The 19,781-nt window shown below is 41.3% G+C and overlaps 1 protein-coding gene across 1 annotated transcript in view; it reads left to right on the top strand.

The window, feature by feature from the left end:
- ELOVL6 (ELOVL fatty acid elongase 6) overlaps positions 1 to 19,573 on the top strand; it is a 73,526-nt gene extending 53,953 nt beyond the window's left edge. Inside the window, exons 3-4 of the mRNA XM_030238909.2 lie at positions 14,903 to 15,054; positions 16,918 to 19,573. Coding sequence (XP_030094769.1) covers positions 14,903 to 15,054; positions 16,918 to 17,342 — 577 coding nt within the window. The 3' untranslated portion in view covers positions 17,343 to 19,573. The remainder of the gene's footprint in view (positions 1 to 14,902; positions 15,055 to 16,917) is intronic.
- Positions 19,574 to 19,781: the final 208 nt, after the last annotated feature.

Below are 19,781 nucleotides of genomic sequence, written 5' to 3'. Positions count from 1 at the left end.
TGAGTAATACCCAAAGCAAAGCCCCTGAGAGTGAAATTTTGCTTCTCAGTTTTATACAGGGACCAGACTGAAGTGCACATTTGAAGAATAAAGAACATCTGTCTGGTGGCTTAAGCAGAGAATTGTACTAGAGAGAAAGTATATAATTAATTTAAAAGGAATCAATCAAATCCATCAATCAAGTTCTCTGCCCATGTGGTGGCACTTTGCATTGTATTCAGCCTTAACACTTTGTTCATGAGCGTGGTAAAAGGGCCTCTTCCATGCAGAAATCCCTGGGGAACTGGTATCTCCATGTGTTTCCTTCTGAGTAAGTCCCTGACAGCTTGTGTTTGTTGGAGGCAGCAGGAATACAGCCCTGAGAGGTGTTAACTTGCATGACCTGTCAAATCCAGCCCTTTGTCCATGGCCAGGCTGTCAGTGAACCCTGCCAGAGCCAGCAGGGCTCGCACGCAGGGCTGGGCTGTGCACGAGTGTCGGCCCACGGTGTAGCAGAGTCACGGTTTTGTCACAAGTTCAGCTTCTTCTAAGCAAATGTGTCTCCTTGTGCCCGTGCCATCCAGCATCCTCCCCCCAGGCTGTTGGATTAAAAAAGAAAAATACATTATTTGCCAGCTGTAGGAGAATCCCTGAAGTGTGAACTTCTTTAGGTGCTTGCAGGAGCATCACCCCAATGAGGACAGAATGAAAAAGATCAGTGGCTCCAGGCCAGCAATTGGTATTAAATTTATGGATCTGAGCAGCTCATTACAACTGTATTATAACTTCTAGCTTCTTTAAGCCTCCTTTATTCTGTCAAATGCTAGTGTTTCCCTATAACTTAGATTTTTCTTCCTTTGTTATCTGCCAATTTTACAGCTTTACTGATGGCCAGCTTCATTGGTTGGTTTGATTCTTTGCTAAATCTTTCACTTTATTACTGTTTGGCTTTATTTGCATAGGATAATTTCAAACTCCTGAATACATAAATTTCAGTGCTATACATGACTGTTACTCTGCCAACTTGATACTTTTGATCCTGTAAGTATCTTTAATTTATCCTGCAGAACTAGATAATGCCACTTTTTTGGATTATCATTTAAATCACTGCAATTCTGTACTTACTCTAAGATTGCCTTTAGATGATGTTGGATGCTGAGAATAATTTCAGGAACAAGTGCAAATGCTGCCCCTGATGCATTCATTAAGGACTGCTTAAGAGGCACACTGTGCTTATGAATCCTCATGGGCTGCTTTAGAAATCCTCAGATGGATTCCTTAATTCCTGTGAGACTTTGCACCAAACACAAGGCTTAAGTCAAAAATTGATTTTTTTTTCCTTTTTGGTAGTTGAGCCACAGTCCAAACTTGTCAAAATAAATATCCAAGAACTAGGAAATACTTCTTGAAAGAAAAATATCTCATTGAGTGTGCAGCCTTCACATGGTGCCAGAGAATTTCAGCTACACCAAAGTCCAGTTATTATTTAGTAATGGTATTGCTCAACAAGTAACAACTTTCATCAGGAAGTATCGTTCCTGCAGTTTCCTACCCTCCATGTGCTAGATCACCAGGAAGCAATGTCAGGTGGCAGCACACTGAATGGGTAAAACCAAGAGGCTATGCAAGGATGCATGGTTAGAGCTGGAAAATTATTTTTCATTCTCTGTAAGAAAAGAGTTATGTGATTTTTGGCAGTGTATGGGTACAAGAGTGTCCCTCTGGTGTTTCTCAGGCGATGATTGAGTGCAGCTGCCCTTCAGCCTGACCACTGCTCCCTGCTTATCTCTGCCAAAACCCAGTGGGCCTTGCATAGCTGCTGAGTGCTCTGGGTAACGCTCTCCATGCAAGAATAACTCTTTTCACTTTTACCAGCTATCCTTCCCTCTGTTGCACAGACTACTGGTAGGGATCTGCAAGTCCTTAACAAGTTCTTCCAGCAGCTCACAAAGCTTCACTTACTGATTTTTTGGTTTTGTGCTCTGCTCTTGGGATTGCCTGAATATAGCTATTCCCAGTCATAAGGAAGGCAGATCTGGAGAATCAAACTACATTTATTCAGGCTCCATGACGAGAGACTGGAAGGCAATACCTGTGGTAGATTGATTTTTTCCCCACATACAAATAAGCTTTACAAGTAGTAGTTGCAGCAATTGGCAGAATTGTTGAGTTTGCTGCTTTAGCAAGGGAGAGTCAGGTGGATTTTCCTCTGCTGTGGTGTTAATGTGATTAAAATCTCCAGATGACAGTGTCCATTGATCGGGAGCCCTGCAGAGATGTTACTGGTTGCTTTGCTTAATAAGGTCCCTGGGGAGGGAAGAAATAAGTTAGGTCTGGCTTTCCTTCCAGTTTTGTCAATAAAAAGGACAAAGAAATGGTTTGGGTAGCCAGGTGAGTTGTGACTAAGAAATCTTCTGACAAGAGGGAAGGGCTGAAGGGAGTGGCCCCACACTGAGGAATTTATTGTGAGAAGAAAAAAAAAAGGCAGATGCAGGAGGCACAGTAACTGCCCTCACTTGGAAACCACAGAGCAAGTCATCACTTTGATAGACCTCATTACCTTCCCCAAAATTTATCACATGGCATCCTAACACCACCCAGGCATGCATGCATATGCTTATGGGTCTATATAGCTGTACACATGATATATTATTTCTTGGAGCCCTGTAAAATATTTGCACAATTTCTAAATCAGTCAGAGCTGGCCTGACTTCAGATTTTGGTCCCATCTGAAAACTCAGTTGATTTTCATTGAAAAGCTTTCTAGAAAGGCATCTGGATCACTACAGTAGACAGGTCTGAAAAGCAAGGCTTGTGTGCTTGGTTCAGTGCTAGGGATCTTTTTTAGAAATGGAAGGGGAATTCTCTCAAATTTGCTTTGGGGTTTTGATAGGATTGAGCCCAAACCTCAAAGTATGTGTGAGTTTATTCAACAAGAAATTTTCTGCCAAGAAGACTGATGGTAACTGCAAAGATCAGCACAAGTTGTGCTCACACACATGATCCTGAGAGCCAGAGAACCTCATTATAAAGTACTTCAGTACTGCTAACCAGCAGGTTTTAGGATAAGCAGGCACCATATTGAAAAAAAAGTGTTATTCCTTAAGTTCCCCTATTCCTACCTTTTTTTTTTTTTTTAAACATTGCTGTGGCTTGGACTTCACCCTGAATGAGTCTCCTTCACCTTCAAGTCTGATAAAGGATGACTGTGTGAGTGAACTGCAAGATTGATTTGTTCTCCTTTCCAGTTAGGAAATGGTCAGGAGGAGAGGCTGAGGAGCAACTGGGCAGCAAAACATCAGAAGGAAGGTTTCGCTGTTGGGGCTTGTTAAATTCTTGGTGTTTTCATGCCTTTGCATTTGTGTATGTTTTGGAGGGACCCATTTCTCTTATTCAGAGCCGTGGATTATAGAGAAAAGAGTCTGTAATAAACATAATGGTACCTCATACAGCATTGGTACAGTTCCTGCTCTATTCTCAACTATAGCCTGTGTATTTCTGAGCTTTGGAATCACTCCTGGGATTTTCTGTCACCCTGTAAAGGAGCATATTTAAAACAGGATCCATCAGAGATGCCAACCACTGTCTTGAATTCCTTTTCAGTGGCTTCCTAGAGCAGAGAGCTGCTCAGAGCACAGCACTACATTTTGAACTCTCTAGTGCCAAGGCTGGCTGGAAAGACTCCCGCCTTTCCCAGTGTTTTTTTCCCCACAATGAATGAGAGCAATGAAATCATGTCATTAAGAAATGGAGGAGAGACTCTTTTAGCTGCATCATTCAGCAGTCCAGGTAGATGGCATGGCCATGGAGCCAGCCAGAGCAGCACAGCGGGTGAGCAGCAGGGCACTGCAGGCAGCACCTGCTTGCGGGATGGGTGGAGGGATCAGAGAGCTCCAGCAGGAGAGGGCTGGATGGGTGGAGTGCATGGATACAGGAGCTTAGAGCAGAGGAGAGCCATGGAGAATGCCCATTGCTAGTAATCACATTCACCTCCCCAGAGAAAGCCAACATTTTCTAATAGTGCATTCCATCTCCTCTCTCAACTGGAAAGGTAAAATTGCAAGTGGGAACAAAGGCATTAGTCATTGCAAGCTTTCAGGCAGTTTAGGAAGTTAAAGACATTTTCTAGTCGGAAACATTTGTGAAAATAGTGCTCTTGATTATAATGATTTAGTCATTTTATAGATACCTTGTAGCCTTTGAGACACATGGGATGAAAAGGATGTGTACTGTCTTCTTTTTAAAGAATGAGATTAAAATAAGTGCTGTTAAATGTCTGTCATGCTAATTTTTGAATAAGTGTTTTTAAAGGTGTTCAGTTACCATAAGAAAAAAGTGTATCATGGAACCAGGGTGCTTATTCCATTATTTTTTATTTTTCCTGCCTGTTGTAAAAGAATAAATAATGGTCCCAAATTATTTTATATATAGGCTAGGCCTTGAAGGACACAGGCATGAGGGAGTTGTTCCTGTTGTTCCTGTGCTTTTAATTATCTGCTGCAACTGAATTGTAGTAACTGAGCACATGGTTGTCTAAACACAGTTAATAAGGTGTTGTCTAAACACGGTTAACAAGGGGTAAAATATGGTGGCAAAAACTTCTTTCTTTGTTTTGACAGTTTTACATTAAAATTGCTAGATATAGAATGTGCATGTAAATAGTTAGATAGTTCATCAGCACCAGAGAAAACTTGGTAACATTTTTTCACATCTGTGCCCAAAACTACTTTTCTTAAAGGAAAATGTGAGAAAATTATTGCCAGTGTGATTTTTTTTTCCCCAGTAAAATGCAAACAATGTAGAGCAGAAGGGAGTTCAGGTTAGGTGCTTGGTAATGTTATGATGGTCCTAAATCCCAAGCATACAAAAAGAAGTGTTGCAGTCCTCTGAAAGAAATAATCAGATTTTTTCATTTTAGGGTGAAAGTTTAGGGTTCTGTTTTTGTCCATAGTTGACAAACTGGTTGTGTCTTCAGGCTTTTCCTTCATAGATTTGGCTGGATAGAAGCCTTTTAAAAATGGATTTTCCACATACTCCATTGCTGATGAATAGGATTAAAACTCCATTTTTGTAGTTTTATCAATTGAAGGCATAAGTAAAGGAGTTTTTAAGAATATTGCCATTGAATTTTCCACCTCACTTTTCTATCTGCTCATGTCACAAGCAGTAAAGCACCCCCTCATGGATTCTGATCTGTACCTGATTTAATTCTGGAGCTGACTGGTGCAAAACAATGACAGTAGTTAAAACAGCTGCAAAACTTCCACGAGAGAGAAAATCCAAGTATTTTCTGCTACAGTTAAGGTCAGATGCTGCAGTCTGGTCCTGTGCAAACTCAGGAGGCGTGACAGTGGGGAGGAGGTAGAAGCATGGATGCCCTTGAATCTCATTTCGTAGGTTCACATATTCTGTCACTTCTGTCCAGCTGTGTCAGTCCAAATCTACCCTGGTGTTTGCCTAACGTCCTTTCCTAAGGGAAAACAGAGGGAAGGCAAGGGTCTGACTGCCTCTGTGGAAGGCACATCTGGTGTTCAGGCTAGGTCAGAATGTTTTCAGCTGTTGGGTGTTTTTAGGACAGCACAGCTTCGTAAATTTGCATTGTATGTCTCTGCACATCACTCTGTATTTTTAGATCTTGAAAGTGTGCTGCCAAAATATCAAATGTACAAGCAATGAAGTGTTGTTAAGAGGTGTGCCAATAGCTTTTATGCCTATAAACTATTTATCTTGACAGGTATAGGTGTACCTCGGGTAATTAAGATGAAGGACTTTGGACTTGAAGGTTTAGAGAGCAACTTCAAAAAAGTTAAAAGAAAATCTGCAGTAGGTCAAAGGACTCTGAAGAAAATTCCTCCTAGTGGAGTGTGTTTACTGTTTTTTCAGCTATGCTGTTTTCAGTGATACAGAGTGAGGTCAGACCTCTTTCTGCTTACATCAAACAGACCTCATGGGTAGGGCAGTGAACCACAACTCACAGATTCACAGATTAAGCAAGTTGGGAGGGACCCATAAGGATCACCAAGTCTAACTCTTAAGTAAATGGCCCATATGGGGATTGAACCCACAACCTTGGACTCATGAAGTTGCACATCATTTCTTATCCCAACTCGGATACAGATTTTTGACAGGACAATTAAAATTCAGTTTGCCTCACCTCTCTTTGAAATGGGTTTTATGCTTAACCACCTTACAAGGCTATCACATAAGTAAAGGCCATAAAATTCCTCCCAAATTCTGTGAGGAATTCCTACATAAAATTTTAAGGGCCTTGGAGATGCCAACACAGACAGAAGTCGGAAGGAAGTTACCTGAATAGACCCCAGCTTATGAACAGCTTTGTACTTAGCAGTTCTTCACACAGGAGTGTCTGACCTAAAGCAGTTGCTGGCCTGAATATTATTTAGGTTGGTAACTCTGGGACAGCCCAGGCTGGAGGTGGTAGGTCTTGGCTGTTGGCAAGCAGAGAAGACCAAGATTTTGGAATGGCAGAGAAAGGTCTGCTCTGTGGAGAGAATGGAGGTGCTCTTTTCATCTGAAGTGGATTCAGTAAGGAGGCAGAGCCTTCTGGGGAGGTACCCGGATCAGTTCTAGGAGGTAAAACAGAAATGCTTTACAAATGTCTTAAAACAACAGCCTTTCTGCAGGATCAGGTCTCCCTCTTCATCACAAACCTTGGCATTGCTTGAAAGCACTTTGGAAATGCTGAAAGACTATGAAACAATAGCCTAATTGCATTAATTTTGTTTGCCATTTCTTGCAAAATTACAGTTGGGCTGAGTTCAGCAGCTGTGATTTGAACAAGTGTCTCTCTAGGATTTCAACATAACTCACTGTTACAAAGTCCTATCTTTTAAATGCTAATAAGACACCTCAAAAATATCACATTTAGAGTTAAGAGTGACCAAATCAATACTCAGTACCATTCTTTTCAGACTTTTTTGTGAGTACCATATCACTGTGTATCCTTCATGGACCAAGAGACTGATTAATTTAATTTGGAAAGTTAAACACTCTCCCACAAACCTAACAAAATATTTTTAATAACTAGGCAAAGACTTACAAAGCTGGTTCTTCGAGTCAGTTATTAATACAAATGAATATTTTGTATAGGCTGCCCTTGTGTCACATTGACCTTTTAGGATGTTGGGTGCCAGATCCTTTTCTAGGCTGTATTTTGTGAGTTTCGAGGGCTCGTTATTTTGCAGTGACTTAACAACAGATCTCATTAACTCTGTGAAATCAAAATAAGAGCCATTAATGCCATGTAGGTCACTATGTGAAACAAGAGTCAAATGATAGCTTTCAGTCAGTCATTGGTCACATTTAATTTGTGCTTAATGATCAGCTTTTCATCATACAGTACAAATACCATGATTTTGCAATCAAAGGTAAGTCTAAAGAAACCATCTAGTTTCTACACCATTTGAAATACAGGAAGATGCAGGACTTATGGCAGTTCATGGAATTTATGTAACCTACATTTTATTGAATACCATCAAGACAAACTAAGAGAGGAGTCACATCTGAGATAACATTTAGGTGGTCTGACAACCTTTTTGTGACACTATATATTAAGATTTTTGTAGGCATAATTGGATCATTCTCTCTTTTAGAAGATGTGTTCCATAGATTTTTTTGTTCCAAGATTTTTTCCTCTCTGGAAAATCCAACTTTTTTTTTTTTTTTTTTTTTAGTACTGCACTATCATATATTTCACATTGTCCAGTGAAGTTGGTGCTGCTCTTCTCTTCCCCCTGCAGAGCTGGCCAGATGTGGACAAATATGTCCATCAGTAAAAAAAAAAGTCATAACAAGATATAAGAGGTGATCAATAAAAAAAAAAGTGGAGGAACAGCTACAATGAAATCTAACCAGACAATCCACAAATACCCAAGAGCAGCTTGGGTATCAGAAATAAGATCAAAACAATTGCAAGTTCCTGGTGGGTTGTGTTGCCTCTGTACCATGTTCCTGCACATGTCAATCCCCTAGAAAGTGGGGCCCACAGAACCCACATTCTCTCTGTGATACCCTGTAAACATGTGCCCATGGACACAAAAGTTTAGGGAAACTTAATTAGCCAGGAAACATATTTCTCACTTGTCCTTTGCTTCAGTACACTGGAAGGTTAGTGTGTGACCAGGTTTTTCACCATCCCTTATCAATGGAGGAAGGAATGCTGTCTCTGTCAGACAGACTCTTAAGGAGGCTTCTCTTGTGGTCTTAATTCATTTCCCAGCCTTGAAACAGTCTGGCACGTCTACCCACAAAAGTTTTTGGAACAATAGTCTTTGAACCCAGGCACCAGTAAAAGTCAGTAGACTGTTGGTCCATAATTCTGGTCAGCACAAACAGACTGTAGTGTATCCTTTCCTCACTTGTTACCCAGATAAATGCTTTAACCTGGACATTACCTTTTGGTATTGCTCAACTTTAAAAAGAAACTAGCCTCTCTATAGCCACATCCTGGGAGAACTGAAAAAAATGCAGTTCTTTTTTTTTTTTTTTTGCAGATGATGAGGGCAGACTCCCAGAAGCATTCTGATTTAACTGCTAAAATTTTGTTTGACTGCCTTCTCTTTTTGCCATTAAGGTTGGAAGTTTCACAGAGTGCTCTGCTCCTAGAGGACCTGAAACTACCACGAGATATAAAGACAGATTTTAGATTAGGGGCAGGCCAATGGTTCATTAAATCTTCCATCTTTCCCACTGAGCTGATAGTGTAATCACCACAGCAATAGCAATACAGCAAGCACACTGTGATCTGACTACCTCACCTGTCTACACAGGTAAGAGTTTAGGTTTATCTTTCTACAGTACAGCTGTAAATATATATTTAGTATGTGGTTGCCATACAAATGCACATTTCCCAGAACTGCCCTGTTTGCTAGGTAGGAACTATCATCATGTCTTTCCTCCCTGGAATAGGCCATTTCCCAACACTGGTCTGCCAACTTTATCTGTAGTCACCTAGGAAAAAATAATACAAATTTGGAAAAAACCCTTTCCTCTGCTGGTTGGCAAGGACCCCCTTCAATGCCAGCATCCTCTGGAGGTGCCCCAGTGTCTATTGAGTCAGCCAAAACTGCTGTTATTTCTCACATGGCCAAAGCAGGGTCTTATGGGAGACCAATAGAAATCTCCTACAAACAGCTTAATTTCCAGCAACAGAATCTGTCAGTTTCTTAAGAGGTCTGTCACCTAGCCCTGTCTGCTGTGTTATTTTTGTGGTGCACATCTTTGATGGGCTGGTACTCTGAGACTGCAGAAGAAGAGAGTGATTGGAAAGAAGCTCACCCTTACCAGGCAGAGAAGAAAAACTATAAGTGCTTCCAGAGAACTGCAGAACAAACCTACCACTCACGTTGAAAATACAAACTTATTTTTAGGAATGAGTTAAAAGCACAGCAAGTGAACGACTGAATGATGTGAGGTGTTCTTTGACATGGAGATGCACCCACCTTAGTTCCTGGTGCTTTGTAATACCAGGAGTTCCTGAGTTTCTTTACTCTTTTGACTACTGTCCTGTGGGAGACTTCAGCAGTGTTTGATGAAGCCACGTTTCTTTTCAGAGAGCTGTTCCTGATACATGCTTCCTCCCTGCATTATCCCAGCATTGGTTCATGGTTTGTGTGTGTTCTGTTGCTTGGCTAAGCACAGAAGGACTCTGCTGCCCCTTTGGACAGGTACTGCTGTCTCCAGGTGTGCTCTCAGGACCTTCTTGCTGCTTGGAACTGACAGACTGAGGGGTCACTGTACTTCCCACGCTCCTGTGCTGAAGCAGTGCAACTCCTTCCTCTCTCCTGAGGACTGTGGGATGTAAATCAGAAGGGCACAGAAGGGCCTTTTTATTGTGTTACGAGATAACTCTTCAGCAGCAGAAGGGGGAAGCTTGGAATGACTGCCAAGGTACTGCTGCTGACCTGAACAGGAAGGTGAACATGGTTTGATTGGTCATGAAGGAAGGTGTAGGAAGCTTCACATTCTTCACCTGCTGCCCTTTAGACATTTCAGAGTTCTGCCTCTGTAAATATTTCACATGGTAAAATTAAAAAAAAAAAAAAAGAGTCAACAAACAACTAAAGAACCTGCTTCCCTGCTTTTCTTGCTGTTATGGTACAAGCAGGCTGCAGTCAGTGTGGTCATCTCAGCTGCTTTCCCAGGACCACTGTCTGCTCAATGTGGCTTTCACAAAGGAGGACATTGTGCTTTTTGCCATGGCCTTGTGCTTCCAGGGCACAGACTTACCTGCCAGAACTCCCGTGAGTCACCCTGTAAGCAGATTGGGGCAGAATTAATATTTTTTCTCTTTTCCAGCTGGGCCTCAGGCTGGGAGCTGGAGCTGGACCTGTGGGAGCTCTGTCTGGGTGGCTGACTGGCTTGCTGCTGGACTGGCCCAACACACTGTAGTCCAGCACATCAGAAACTGGTTGAACCAGCTGGGCACTGTATATAAAGTTTGCATGGTTTGTTTGGTTAAGTTTTATTAAAACCAGAGCAGAGACCTTCCACTCTGTGATTATCCTTTAGGACACGTTGCTATATTCCGTGCTGCACTTGTCAATTTGTTGTTGTTTGGAAGTCACATTCCCTGCTCAGTTCTGCAGTGTTGATGCTGGACTGGGGTGTCCAGAGGTGTCAGGAGCCAAGTGCAAGGATGGGTCTCCATAGAAAGCAGCCCTAGCAAAAATGTGCAGTGATCTCCACTGTGAGGAGGAGCTGAGCCTGCTAAAATGCCACCTGGGGTTGGTCTGAAGGCTTGAGGTACCTGCTACTCACTTGGACTTTTGACAAAAACATACTTCACTCCCTACTGGCAGGTAGGATGGAGACAGCAGAAAGTAGCAATAGGCTTCATACAATAACACCTGCATTGTGTTCCCATCAGCCAGCTCTCCAGCCCTTCTTAATTCTGCACTTAACCCATGCATGGGATGTGTTTTGAGGCCCTCTGAGTACTGGATTTCTGTGGCCAGGTTTTGGTATCAGGAGGACCATTCCTCATCCCCCTCCTCCCCTCGCCAGTGGGGAAGAAGAGGTAGAGAATTCAGGAGTAAAGCTAAACCCCGGAAGAAGAGAAGGCAGGGGGTGTTTTGAAGATTTAGTTTTTATTTGTCATTATGCTACCCTGTTTTGATTGGTGATAAAGGAATTTCCCCAAGTTGACTCTGTTTTGCCCCAATGGTAACTGGTAAATGATTTCTCTGTGCCTTTATCTCAGCCCAGGAACCTTTTGATATATTTTCTCTCCCATGTCCAGTTGTGGAGGGGATTGATAGAGCAGCTTTAGTAGGCACCTGGCAAGCCAAGGTCAACCCACCAACCCCCGTGTGAAAACAAGTTTGAGATGGAAAAATATTCATTTGTATTTTACCCATGGATATATTTTGATAATACCATGGACAGTAAAATATCAATTTTTTAACTTACCAGAGAGGTCACTGCCTGGAGCGAGGAGAATGTAGGGCACTTTGAGCCTGAATAGATAAGAAAGCTGCATTAGATGATGCAGTTTCTGATCAGTCTCTCTAGTTGTAAAAGACTGTAATTGTACAGTAATTCACTGCTACCTTATTTTGAAAATCCCTGCAGATGATTCCCACCAGACAGACTGCTTTGGTAAGCAGTTCACTTCAATACCTCACAAAAGCTACAGCAGAGAGCAGGGCGAGGACAGAATGAAGCAGAAGTGATTTACTGAGTAAGCAATGTCATCACTCTGCTGCACATCATGCCTTTGCAAGATAGAAATTTGTTGGTTGATTTTACTTACAGAACAAACAAGATTAAGTGGCAGAGGCACAGAAAGCAGGCTTATTTCTCTGGCTCCAAGACACATTTGCAGGCATGCATTAGATCTTTTTCAGTCTCAGTTGGCGCATACTTGTTGGCAAGGCAGTGTTTTGGCATGCACCGCTTCTCATAAGCTTCTACCTGCTCATGATGTCTATTTAGGTAATTGAATCAGTTACTTGGAGTTTGCTATCCTTCTTTTGCATAAAGCATTCCTTGGTGAATTATGGGAAAAGGTAACTTGATTTCTATTTTGAGGAAAAAAATACAGATTAGTCTGACTCGCACTGTGTAGTACTGTAATTGGGGTCACTTCTAAAGTCATGGAACTAGAGGATGTCACCATCCTGTGGAATTTTAGAAAAGTGTGTGAGTGTGCATCAGTGTGTGTGTGTGCTCCAAGGAGAGCTCTGCAGTAGCTGCAAAATGGAAAGACAGGCAGAATTACATTAATATAATCTCAAAGACAGCAAAGGAACACTGTAATGTCCCCAGGCACACACTCTGTGGCTCTGTTATCAGTCTGAGTTAGATCCCTGGGTGTCCATACCCAATCACAGTTAGATCATTGTTTGCCTGCTGCTCCAACAAGTGTTCTTCTTATTTGCAGATTTGTTCATGGTACAGAATTCTCTTTGGTTTTAAAACTTTAGTAGCAAACAATTTTTTAGAAAAGCAATACGGCTTCTTTATAGAGAAAGACATATTGCTTGCAGCTATTTGATTTCATTATTTTAAATTTCCTTTTCTTCCCCCATTTTAATGTCAGCGCTGAGATACTTGCTAATGGGAGAAACCAGTGTATCATTAGGTATTCTGCCTGATCTTCCTCCACCCAGTTTTGCAACCACCCAAAACATAGGAGCAGGCAGCAGCATGTCCTGGCTAGCCTGAGGAGTTCACTGCCTCAGGAAGTGATCAGATCACATCTCTGTCAGGATCTCCTGTCTTCTTGGGAATGAGAAATGCAGATCCTGAGAAAAAAAAAAAAAAAAAGAAAAAAAAAAGAAAAAAAATAGTCTTGTTTTAAACACCAAAGAGAAGACACAGAATGAGTTGTATCTCATTTCAAAACTCTTCCTGCAGGTTTTGGCACTCTGCTGAGTTTAAATGACCGATACCTGAAAGACATGAGAAAAGTGTGCTGAGAGAACATTTCTGGGAGGAAACCACCCTACATGGAGAGGATGCACTATGAGCTGTGTGGATGCTCAGATCTCTCCACTGTCTCCTCTGCATGCAGGGTGGGTGAACGTGGGAGACTGCAGTGGCTCCCTTGCCTAAGCCTGGGAATATGTGCATTGCTTTGGGCAATGCTAATGGGAAACACAGACTCGGCTAAACTTCTTCAGCACACTTGGAAACCACAGCAGGATGGTTTTTTACTTGCACATAGCACAAGAAGACTCATCTGGCAGCAGAGCCAATGAGCAAATACCACTGAGCAAATAGCAGATAATAATAGTAGCTTTGTAAGTGCGCACAGTCGTCTGAATTTCCTTATGGTGCAGTGAAACCTCAGGCATCAGAAGGTAATGGTGCAGGAGCCAGGATGCAGCACTCCTCCGTGGGTATGACCTGGCTGTAGAGCCTCATTTGTGGTGCCACTGACAATCCAAAGAGCAGCAGGCACTGTGGCACTCCACTGGGCTGCAGATTCCATGCAGGGGACAGGGGAGAGCAAGTTGCATTGTTCCTTAGCAGCAAGCAGATTTGGCTGGGTGTAGCAATGCTGCAGATTTGGAAATCTGAATATTCTGTGCATATTATATATTAGTTAGGTGGCAGATTTAATGTGCAGTAGGCTTGCTAGAACCATCTAGTCTGACCAAGAAGCATAAAAACTGCCATCAGATTCAGCTTTCGAGGTTGCCTTGATGATTGTAAAACAGTAGTTTTTTACAGAATATTGACTTCACAAGACAAGGGCAAGTAACAGAGAATCTATAGTTTCAGAGGAGTTGTTCCTTCTTTCACACACTTTGCATAAATGGTAGCTTGCATTACCCACATGTGTTTATACACCAGCTTTAGGTGGGTTGTTTTGCCTGATGCCATGTAATAATCATGAAAGACAGTGAGGCAGAGTGGGAACCAGGTTAGGTCAAGGTCACAAAGAACTTAGAGGGGAAATAAGATGGAGCTGGGTAGAGGGATGAGGATGTATGATGTAGGCATAAAGTAAGATATACTCAACCCCTAAATAGATTGTGTCTGTCTTTGCTCTATTTCTTTTTGAAAGCTACTTCCCTCACCCAGTATTCATCACAACTTATGCAGGGCACCAAGCTGCAGTAATAGACAATGGGCAGGCATGTTCTTGCTGTGAAACAATGAGACAAAGCTCCTTCTGCAGAGCTCCTTGCTAGTGAGACAGAAGCCTTTGTTCCTGATATGAGCTGGATGTCAACCTATCCCCTCTGTAATTGCAGTAATTAATACTACTAATCTGTTGAAGTTTCTCATTTACAGAACATTGTTATCTTGCATCTCACTTTGATGAGGTGAAGGTGAATCTGCTGTTTACAGCTTGATTTAATCACCTGTTTCCTCTGTTAACAATGATCTGTTCAGGGATGAAGTCAAGCATGTGCTCCAAAACACTGGCTCTGACTGAGATTCCTCATCAAAATCTGTGTGCCTAGGTATGGCTGTGCTCAGAGCTCCTGTGGATGTAGCATGTACAGGGAGAGATGAGAGGAAACTCCGAGGAAACCAGAAGAGTGAATTGGTCCTGATTATATTGCTAATACAACATTTTGTCAACCCATTTTGTTGTACTTTCCCAGCCATCAGCATTAAAACTCTGCATGTTGTTTTGAGCTGAAATAGAATGTTTCCCTGCTCCTGAAAGCTGAAGGATCATTCCTGTCGTAATGAAATAAAAAACACTGATGTTAGCATTCCATGATGTTAGACTTGCACCAGGAGATGTGGCTGCAGTCCAGTTTACAGGTCTGAGTTGAGAGTAACTTCCAAGAAGCCAGCAGAGCTTCTTCAACTTTCAAGCTGTCTCAAACTTACTCTTTCAGCAACGTTTTGGCCTTTTCCTCATAATGGTTTGAAGTGACGGCATTGTGATTTCAAATGTCCACTGACCTTTCCTAATTTTCTCTTTTTGTTTTTAAAGTATATTCGGTGCTGTTCGAACTGGTGCTTATATGCTGTACATTTTGATGACCAAAGGCCTGAAACAGTCAGTGTGTGACCAGAGTTTTTACATTGGACCTGTCAGCAAATTCTGGGCATATGCATTTGTGCTAAGCAAAGCACCCGAATTAGGTGAGTACCCTCTCTCTTTCTCTCATAAGCATTTGTGTATTTTTAGAGAAGAAATGTCCATGCAGAAAGCACAAGAAGGGTCTCATCACTGTCAAAATCCCATTTACGTCTCAGAAAAACTGAGTAAGCATAACCAAGCCCAAACTACATGTTTTAGCCCAGGAATAAACTGCAGTGATTATACACAGCAGGGCAGTCAAGAAGTAAAAGCAATCTGGTCCTTACCTTTTCCTGAACTACTTGCAGGCAAATAGGAGTGGCATAATCAGCAGTGACACACCCTACAGAAGTGGAGGGTGGGCTAGAGCAGCTGTGTCAGCAAGAAGCTTTGAGTCAGGCTCTGCCTCCATTCTGCAGCTTTCGTTCTTTAATACACATCTAAGTGTACAATTATGAGCAGTAAGGTGCTTCCTCCCTAGACTATGAAAGCTGTGACTGTCTGCTTCCTCCAAGTAGAAACCAATTTCCCATAATATCCCTAGCTTTTCCAGTCTTGATTTTTGTAAACTTAAATCTCTCCAGCGGTTTCTAGATAAGGGTACTTACCATGTGAAAGCCAACTTGAAAGTCAGGCTTCATGTGTTCTCATCCATGGCTTATTAGTGTAAGAAAGGATTGTTTTAATGGAAAGGAGCAGCCCTCCAACTTTCATTCCAGAGGATGCCCTTATTAAACACCAAAGGACTGCACACTGTGTTCAGGTGTACAGCAAAAAATGAGACTGTACCTTTCAGCAGGTAATTTAATTCAGCAAATTAGAGGACAGCAATTTCATCAGCATTAAAATTAGAATGAGACAGACACCAGTTGCCTTACTGTGTCAGGATCCCTGGGTTTCCTGCTGCTTAAATTGCTGCAAACCCACAGAAATTTAGTTGTTAAAAATGGGGAACATCAGCTAGAACTGCACAGCAACAATACATTGAACGTATGATTACTCATTAAAATATGAGTCAACATCTTGCAGTTAATGAAGTGAACAGCAGCGTTACGGTTTATTACAGACCCTGTGAAGACACTGCAATTTTGCTTCCATCCATGACTAACATTCAAGTCTTAGATTTCCTGGGATATTTACACATCAAACTAAGCCCCCCGGTTCAAATCTCAGGGATCCTTTTGGAAACACTGTGTGTATAACAGTGGAAAACAAGTAGCATACATATATATCCAGGTAGCTAATTGAGATGCTCATTGCAATCATGAAAAGCAGACAGAAGAAAAAAAAGCAGGAAAGATGAATAATACTTTTCTACAACAGTGAGATTGATTTGCAGAAAAGAAATGTTTCAACATAACCCAAATTTCTTCCTGGAAGTATCTCTTTCATTATGGTAAGTTGCATATGCAACAGCTTTTTTGTGTATTATTTCAAAAGGCTCTACTGATTTTAACCAGGTTCAGTTTGCACGTAGACAGTTGAGCCAGAGGACACTGTGCTGCTTCCTCTGGGTTTTCTGCTCTCTGTCAAGCTGCATTTCTCTTCCAGTCACAGTATATAATGGGCAGTCTCACAGTAAGAGATGATACACATACATCTACCTACCTCACCCCAGACTTTTGTGGATAATGTTTGCAGCAAAGGGCAACCAAGTCAACCTGTGGAGTTTTCAGATGGGGTTATCTATACGGGAAAATGTCAATGCATTGGTTTGCTAAAGATTGCATAGGGATTAGGAGCCAAACTGGCTCTCAGACAGGCCCTCAGATCTAGAGCTGAGGTGGATTTCATGCTCTAAAGTAGTACATACTCCAGCAAAGGCAAGAGAGCACTGTGTTAATTATGGAATTGTTTGATATGTTTCTCATTTCCTCCCCCTCTTCTTCTTTTTTTCTTTTGTGTGTGTTTCGTTTTCATTACAGGTGATACAATATTCATTATTCTTAGGAAGCAGAAGCTCATCTTCTTACACTGGTACCATCACATTACTGTGTTACTTTACTCTTGGTACTCCTACAAGGACATGGTGGCTGGCGGGGGCTGGTTCATGACCATGAACTACGGAGTGCACGCCGTCATGTACTCGTACTATGCCTTGCGGGCTGCCGGCTTCAGGGTCTCGCGCAAGTTCGCCATGTTCATCACCCTGTCGCAGATCACTCAGATGTTGATCGGTTGCGTGATCAATTACCTGGTCTTCTCCTGGATGCAGCATGGCCAGTGCCATTCCCACGTGCAGAACATCATCTGGTCCTCTCTCATGTACCTCAGCTACTTTGTGCTCTTCTGCCATTTTTTCTTTGAGGCCTATATCGGCAAAACCAGAAAAGAAAGGAAGGTTGACTAGAGGTAGAAACGAGAAGCCATAGCTCAGGGTCATCAAGAAAAACAAAATTATAAGAAAAAAAAATAAGGCACAAGGAAACACATAAATGTATGGTGCAGCTAAAACTTGGCAGCTTAGGGAAAGTTAGCATGGTTTAACCCAGTAAGTTTATGATCCTATCATGGTGAGGACTCACTGAATTCTACTCTATCTCAAAGGACTGCTGATGAAAGGCAACTTCCTTCTTGTACCTCTCTGCTCTAGAAAAGAAGGAAAAAAGAAGAGAAAAATCAAGAAAAAGAAAGAAAAAAAGAGAGAAGAAAAGAGAAATGGAATAATGTTAAGGGGGGAGAAAAAAGTACATTTAATAAGCAGTGTGTTTCCCCGAGGTGGAGGAGAGACTTCTATTTAAAAAAAGAAAAAAGGTTTCTAAATCCTTTCTAATAATTTCTCTGCATTAAACAAACAAACAAACAAAAAAAAGCAGAGGTGACAAAAAAAAAATCTGTCTATAATAACAACAGGATTGCAGAATTAAAATCTTTTCCATAGAAGGTTAATACCTTCAGCCAAAATGAAGCCCAAAAAGATGTTTCCTGCATGGAAACTGGCTGAACTCCACACTGTGTTTATGTATGGAAAAGAGAAGAGATTGATTTCTCTGCTATGTACTCTGCCAGGAGAGCAGATCTGGGATACAGAGTGACCTCCCTCAGAAGGTAGAAAGGAGCAGTATTTTTACAAGAGTTTTATGTGAAAAGATGCACTGTTGCAATACATATCTCAGAGAGTGCATTTCCAAGTGCATTTTTCAGTTAAAGGCAAGGAATTTCTGAAGCAGGATAAGTCATAGAGGGTTAAATCAATCAATATTTGCTAATATACCAGGGGCTAATAACGGAGGGATATTCAGAAAGGAGAGGGAGACAGCTCCCCTCGCAAGATTTTTAGGAATTATCCATTGCTCTTAGTTTAGCCCGCAGCAACACCAAATTAAATGGGGGAAATCGGGAGAAATCACAGTTAGCGAGAAGAGAGTGATTTATCTGCCCACTGTTTTCAGAACAGAGCCCTGTGGTACAATCTGGATTCTGTGTTTTTGCAGACACGAGAATGCCTGCCTGAGTTGGGAGAGGTGGCAGGACTGCGCGACATTGGGTATCACTGTGCTTCTGCATCTGCCTCCTGGGCAGTGCAAAGATGTTCAAAGTGCCCTCCTCTGGTCATGTGGAGATACTACTACGAAACATACCTGGAATAGGTTTTTCTTGAGATTTGTGTAGAAAAGAATTAGTCTAAATGAAGTAATTTTGCTGCAACAGCTTGACTCTAAAGTCCAGAGAGAGTAATCTTTCATTAAATAAATATATCTCTGCAGAATCTGTACTGTAACATCAGACTGACTGCTTAAGAAGATGCTCTTTCTTCTCTGAAGTCAGCTACAGATATAAAGAGAAATGTATTTCACTCTGAACCTTAGAGAGTTAGTTGAGAACAGCCATATTCTTTCAAAGACAAGTAGATTGCATTATCTGTGATATTCCAGTCCTTACAAAGCCAAATAAAATGTGTAAAAGTTCCTAGTATTTCAAAGACGCAAGTATGTAAACTTGATGTTAAATGTGTTAATGTAGTATTCTAAATTGTAACAGCTAGGTAGTTTAACTAAACAATTAGAAGAACTAGATCAACAAAATAGGGACTGCTGTTCTGCATAGAATATACACACACCTATAACTACACCCATATCCACATTCTGTGAATTGTCAACAAGAAAAAACAGCCCAGTGGCAGAGAATCACATTTCCTGGCTAATGCAAAAGATTGTCATTATCTTTCTTGCTTTAATTTGAGATTGTACAGTACAAAGGGGTTTTTTTAATTATGATTTTTAGCTTTAATTGTGCTGTCATTCATGAAACGGAGCTGCTTTAGTATCCTGTTAAGAGATGACAAGGGCTTTCGGTGTCTCATTATATACAAAAGAAAAGCAAATAAAGTTACATTCCATATTATGTGAATGGTCTTACAAATCAAAGGCCTTTTCAGGCTCAAATCGTAATTATAACAAGCAGAAAATGAGTTTACATTTGTGTTATTTAAGTTATTGATGTGCTGACATTATTTTATGGTACGAACCATTGCAAAATGTGATATGCAGTAATGAAGCTATGATATTCATTAATAGGACTACTGTATACGTGGAAATATTAGACAAAACCAATTAAATGTGTAAACCATTTTGTTATACAGCTTGGGAGTAGATAATTATAATGCTGAATAAGCCTTTTTCCTCATGTTTAATTTTGCCCTGGCTAAAAAGCAGGTTAAGAAGACTGGTAAAGAGTGGAAAAGGCAAAATTAAAGTTAACTGCAATTAGCTGATAAAGTGTTAGTAGGAGCCCACCATTGTGCCATTTAGAGTCTCAGTCCCGTGTGTCTTAAGTCTCTCAGACAGAA

This window comes from Serinus canaria, chromosome 4 (assembly GCF_022539315.1).
Source record: "Serinus canaria isolate serCan28SL12 chromosome 4, serCan2020, whole genome shotgun sequence".
NCBI lineage: Eukaryota > Metazoa > Chordata > Aves > Passeriformes > Fringillidae > Serinus > Serinus canaria.
This window is presented reverse-complemented; position numbering and strand designations above follow the sequence as displayed.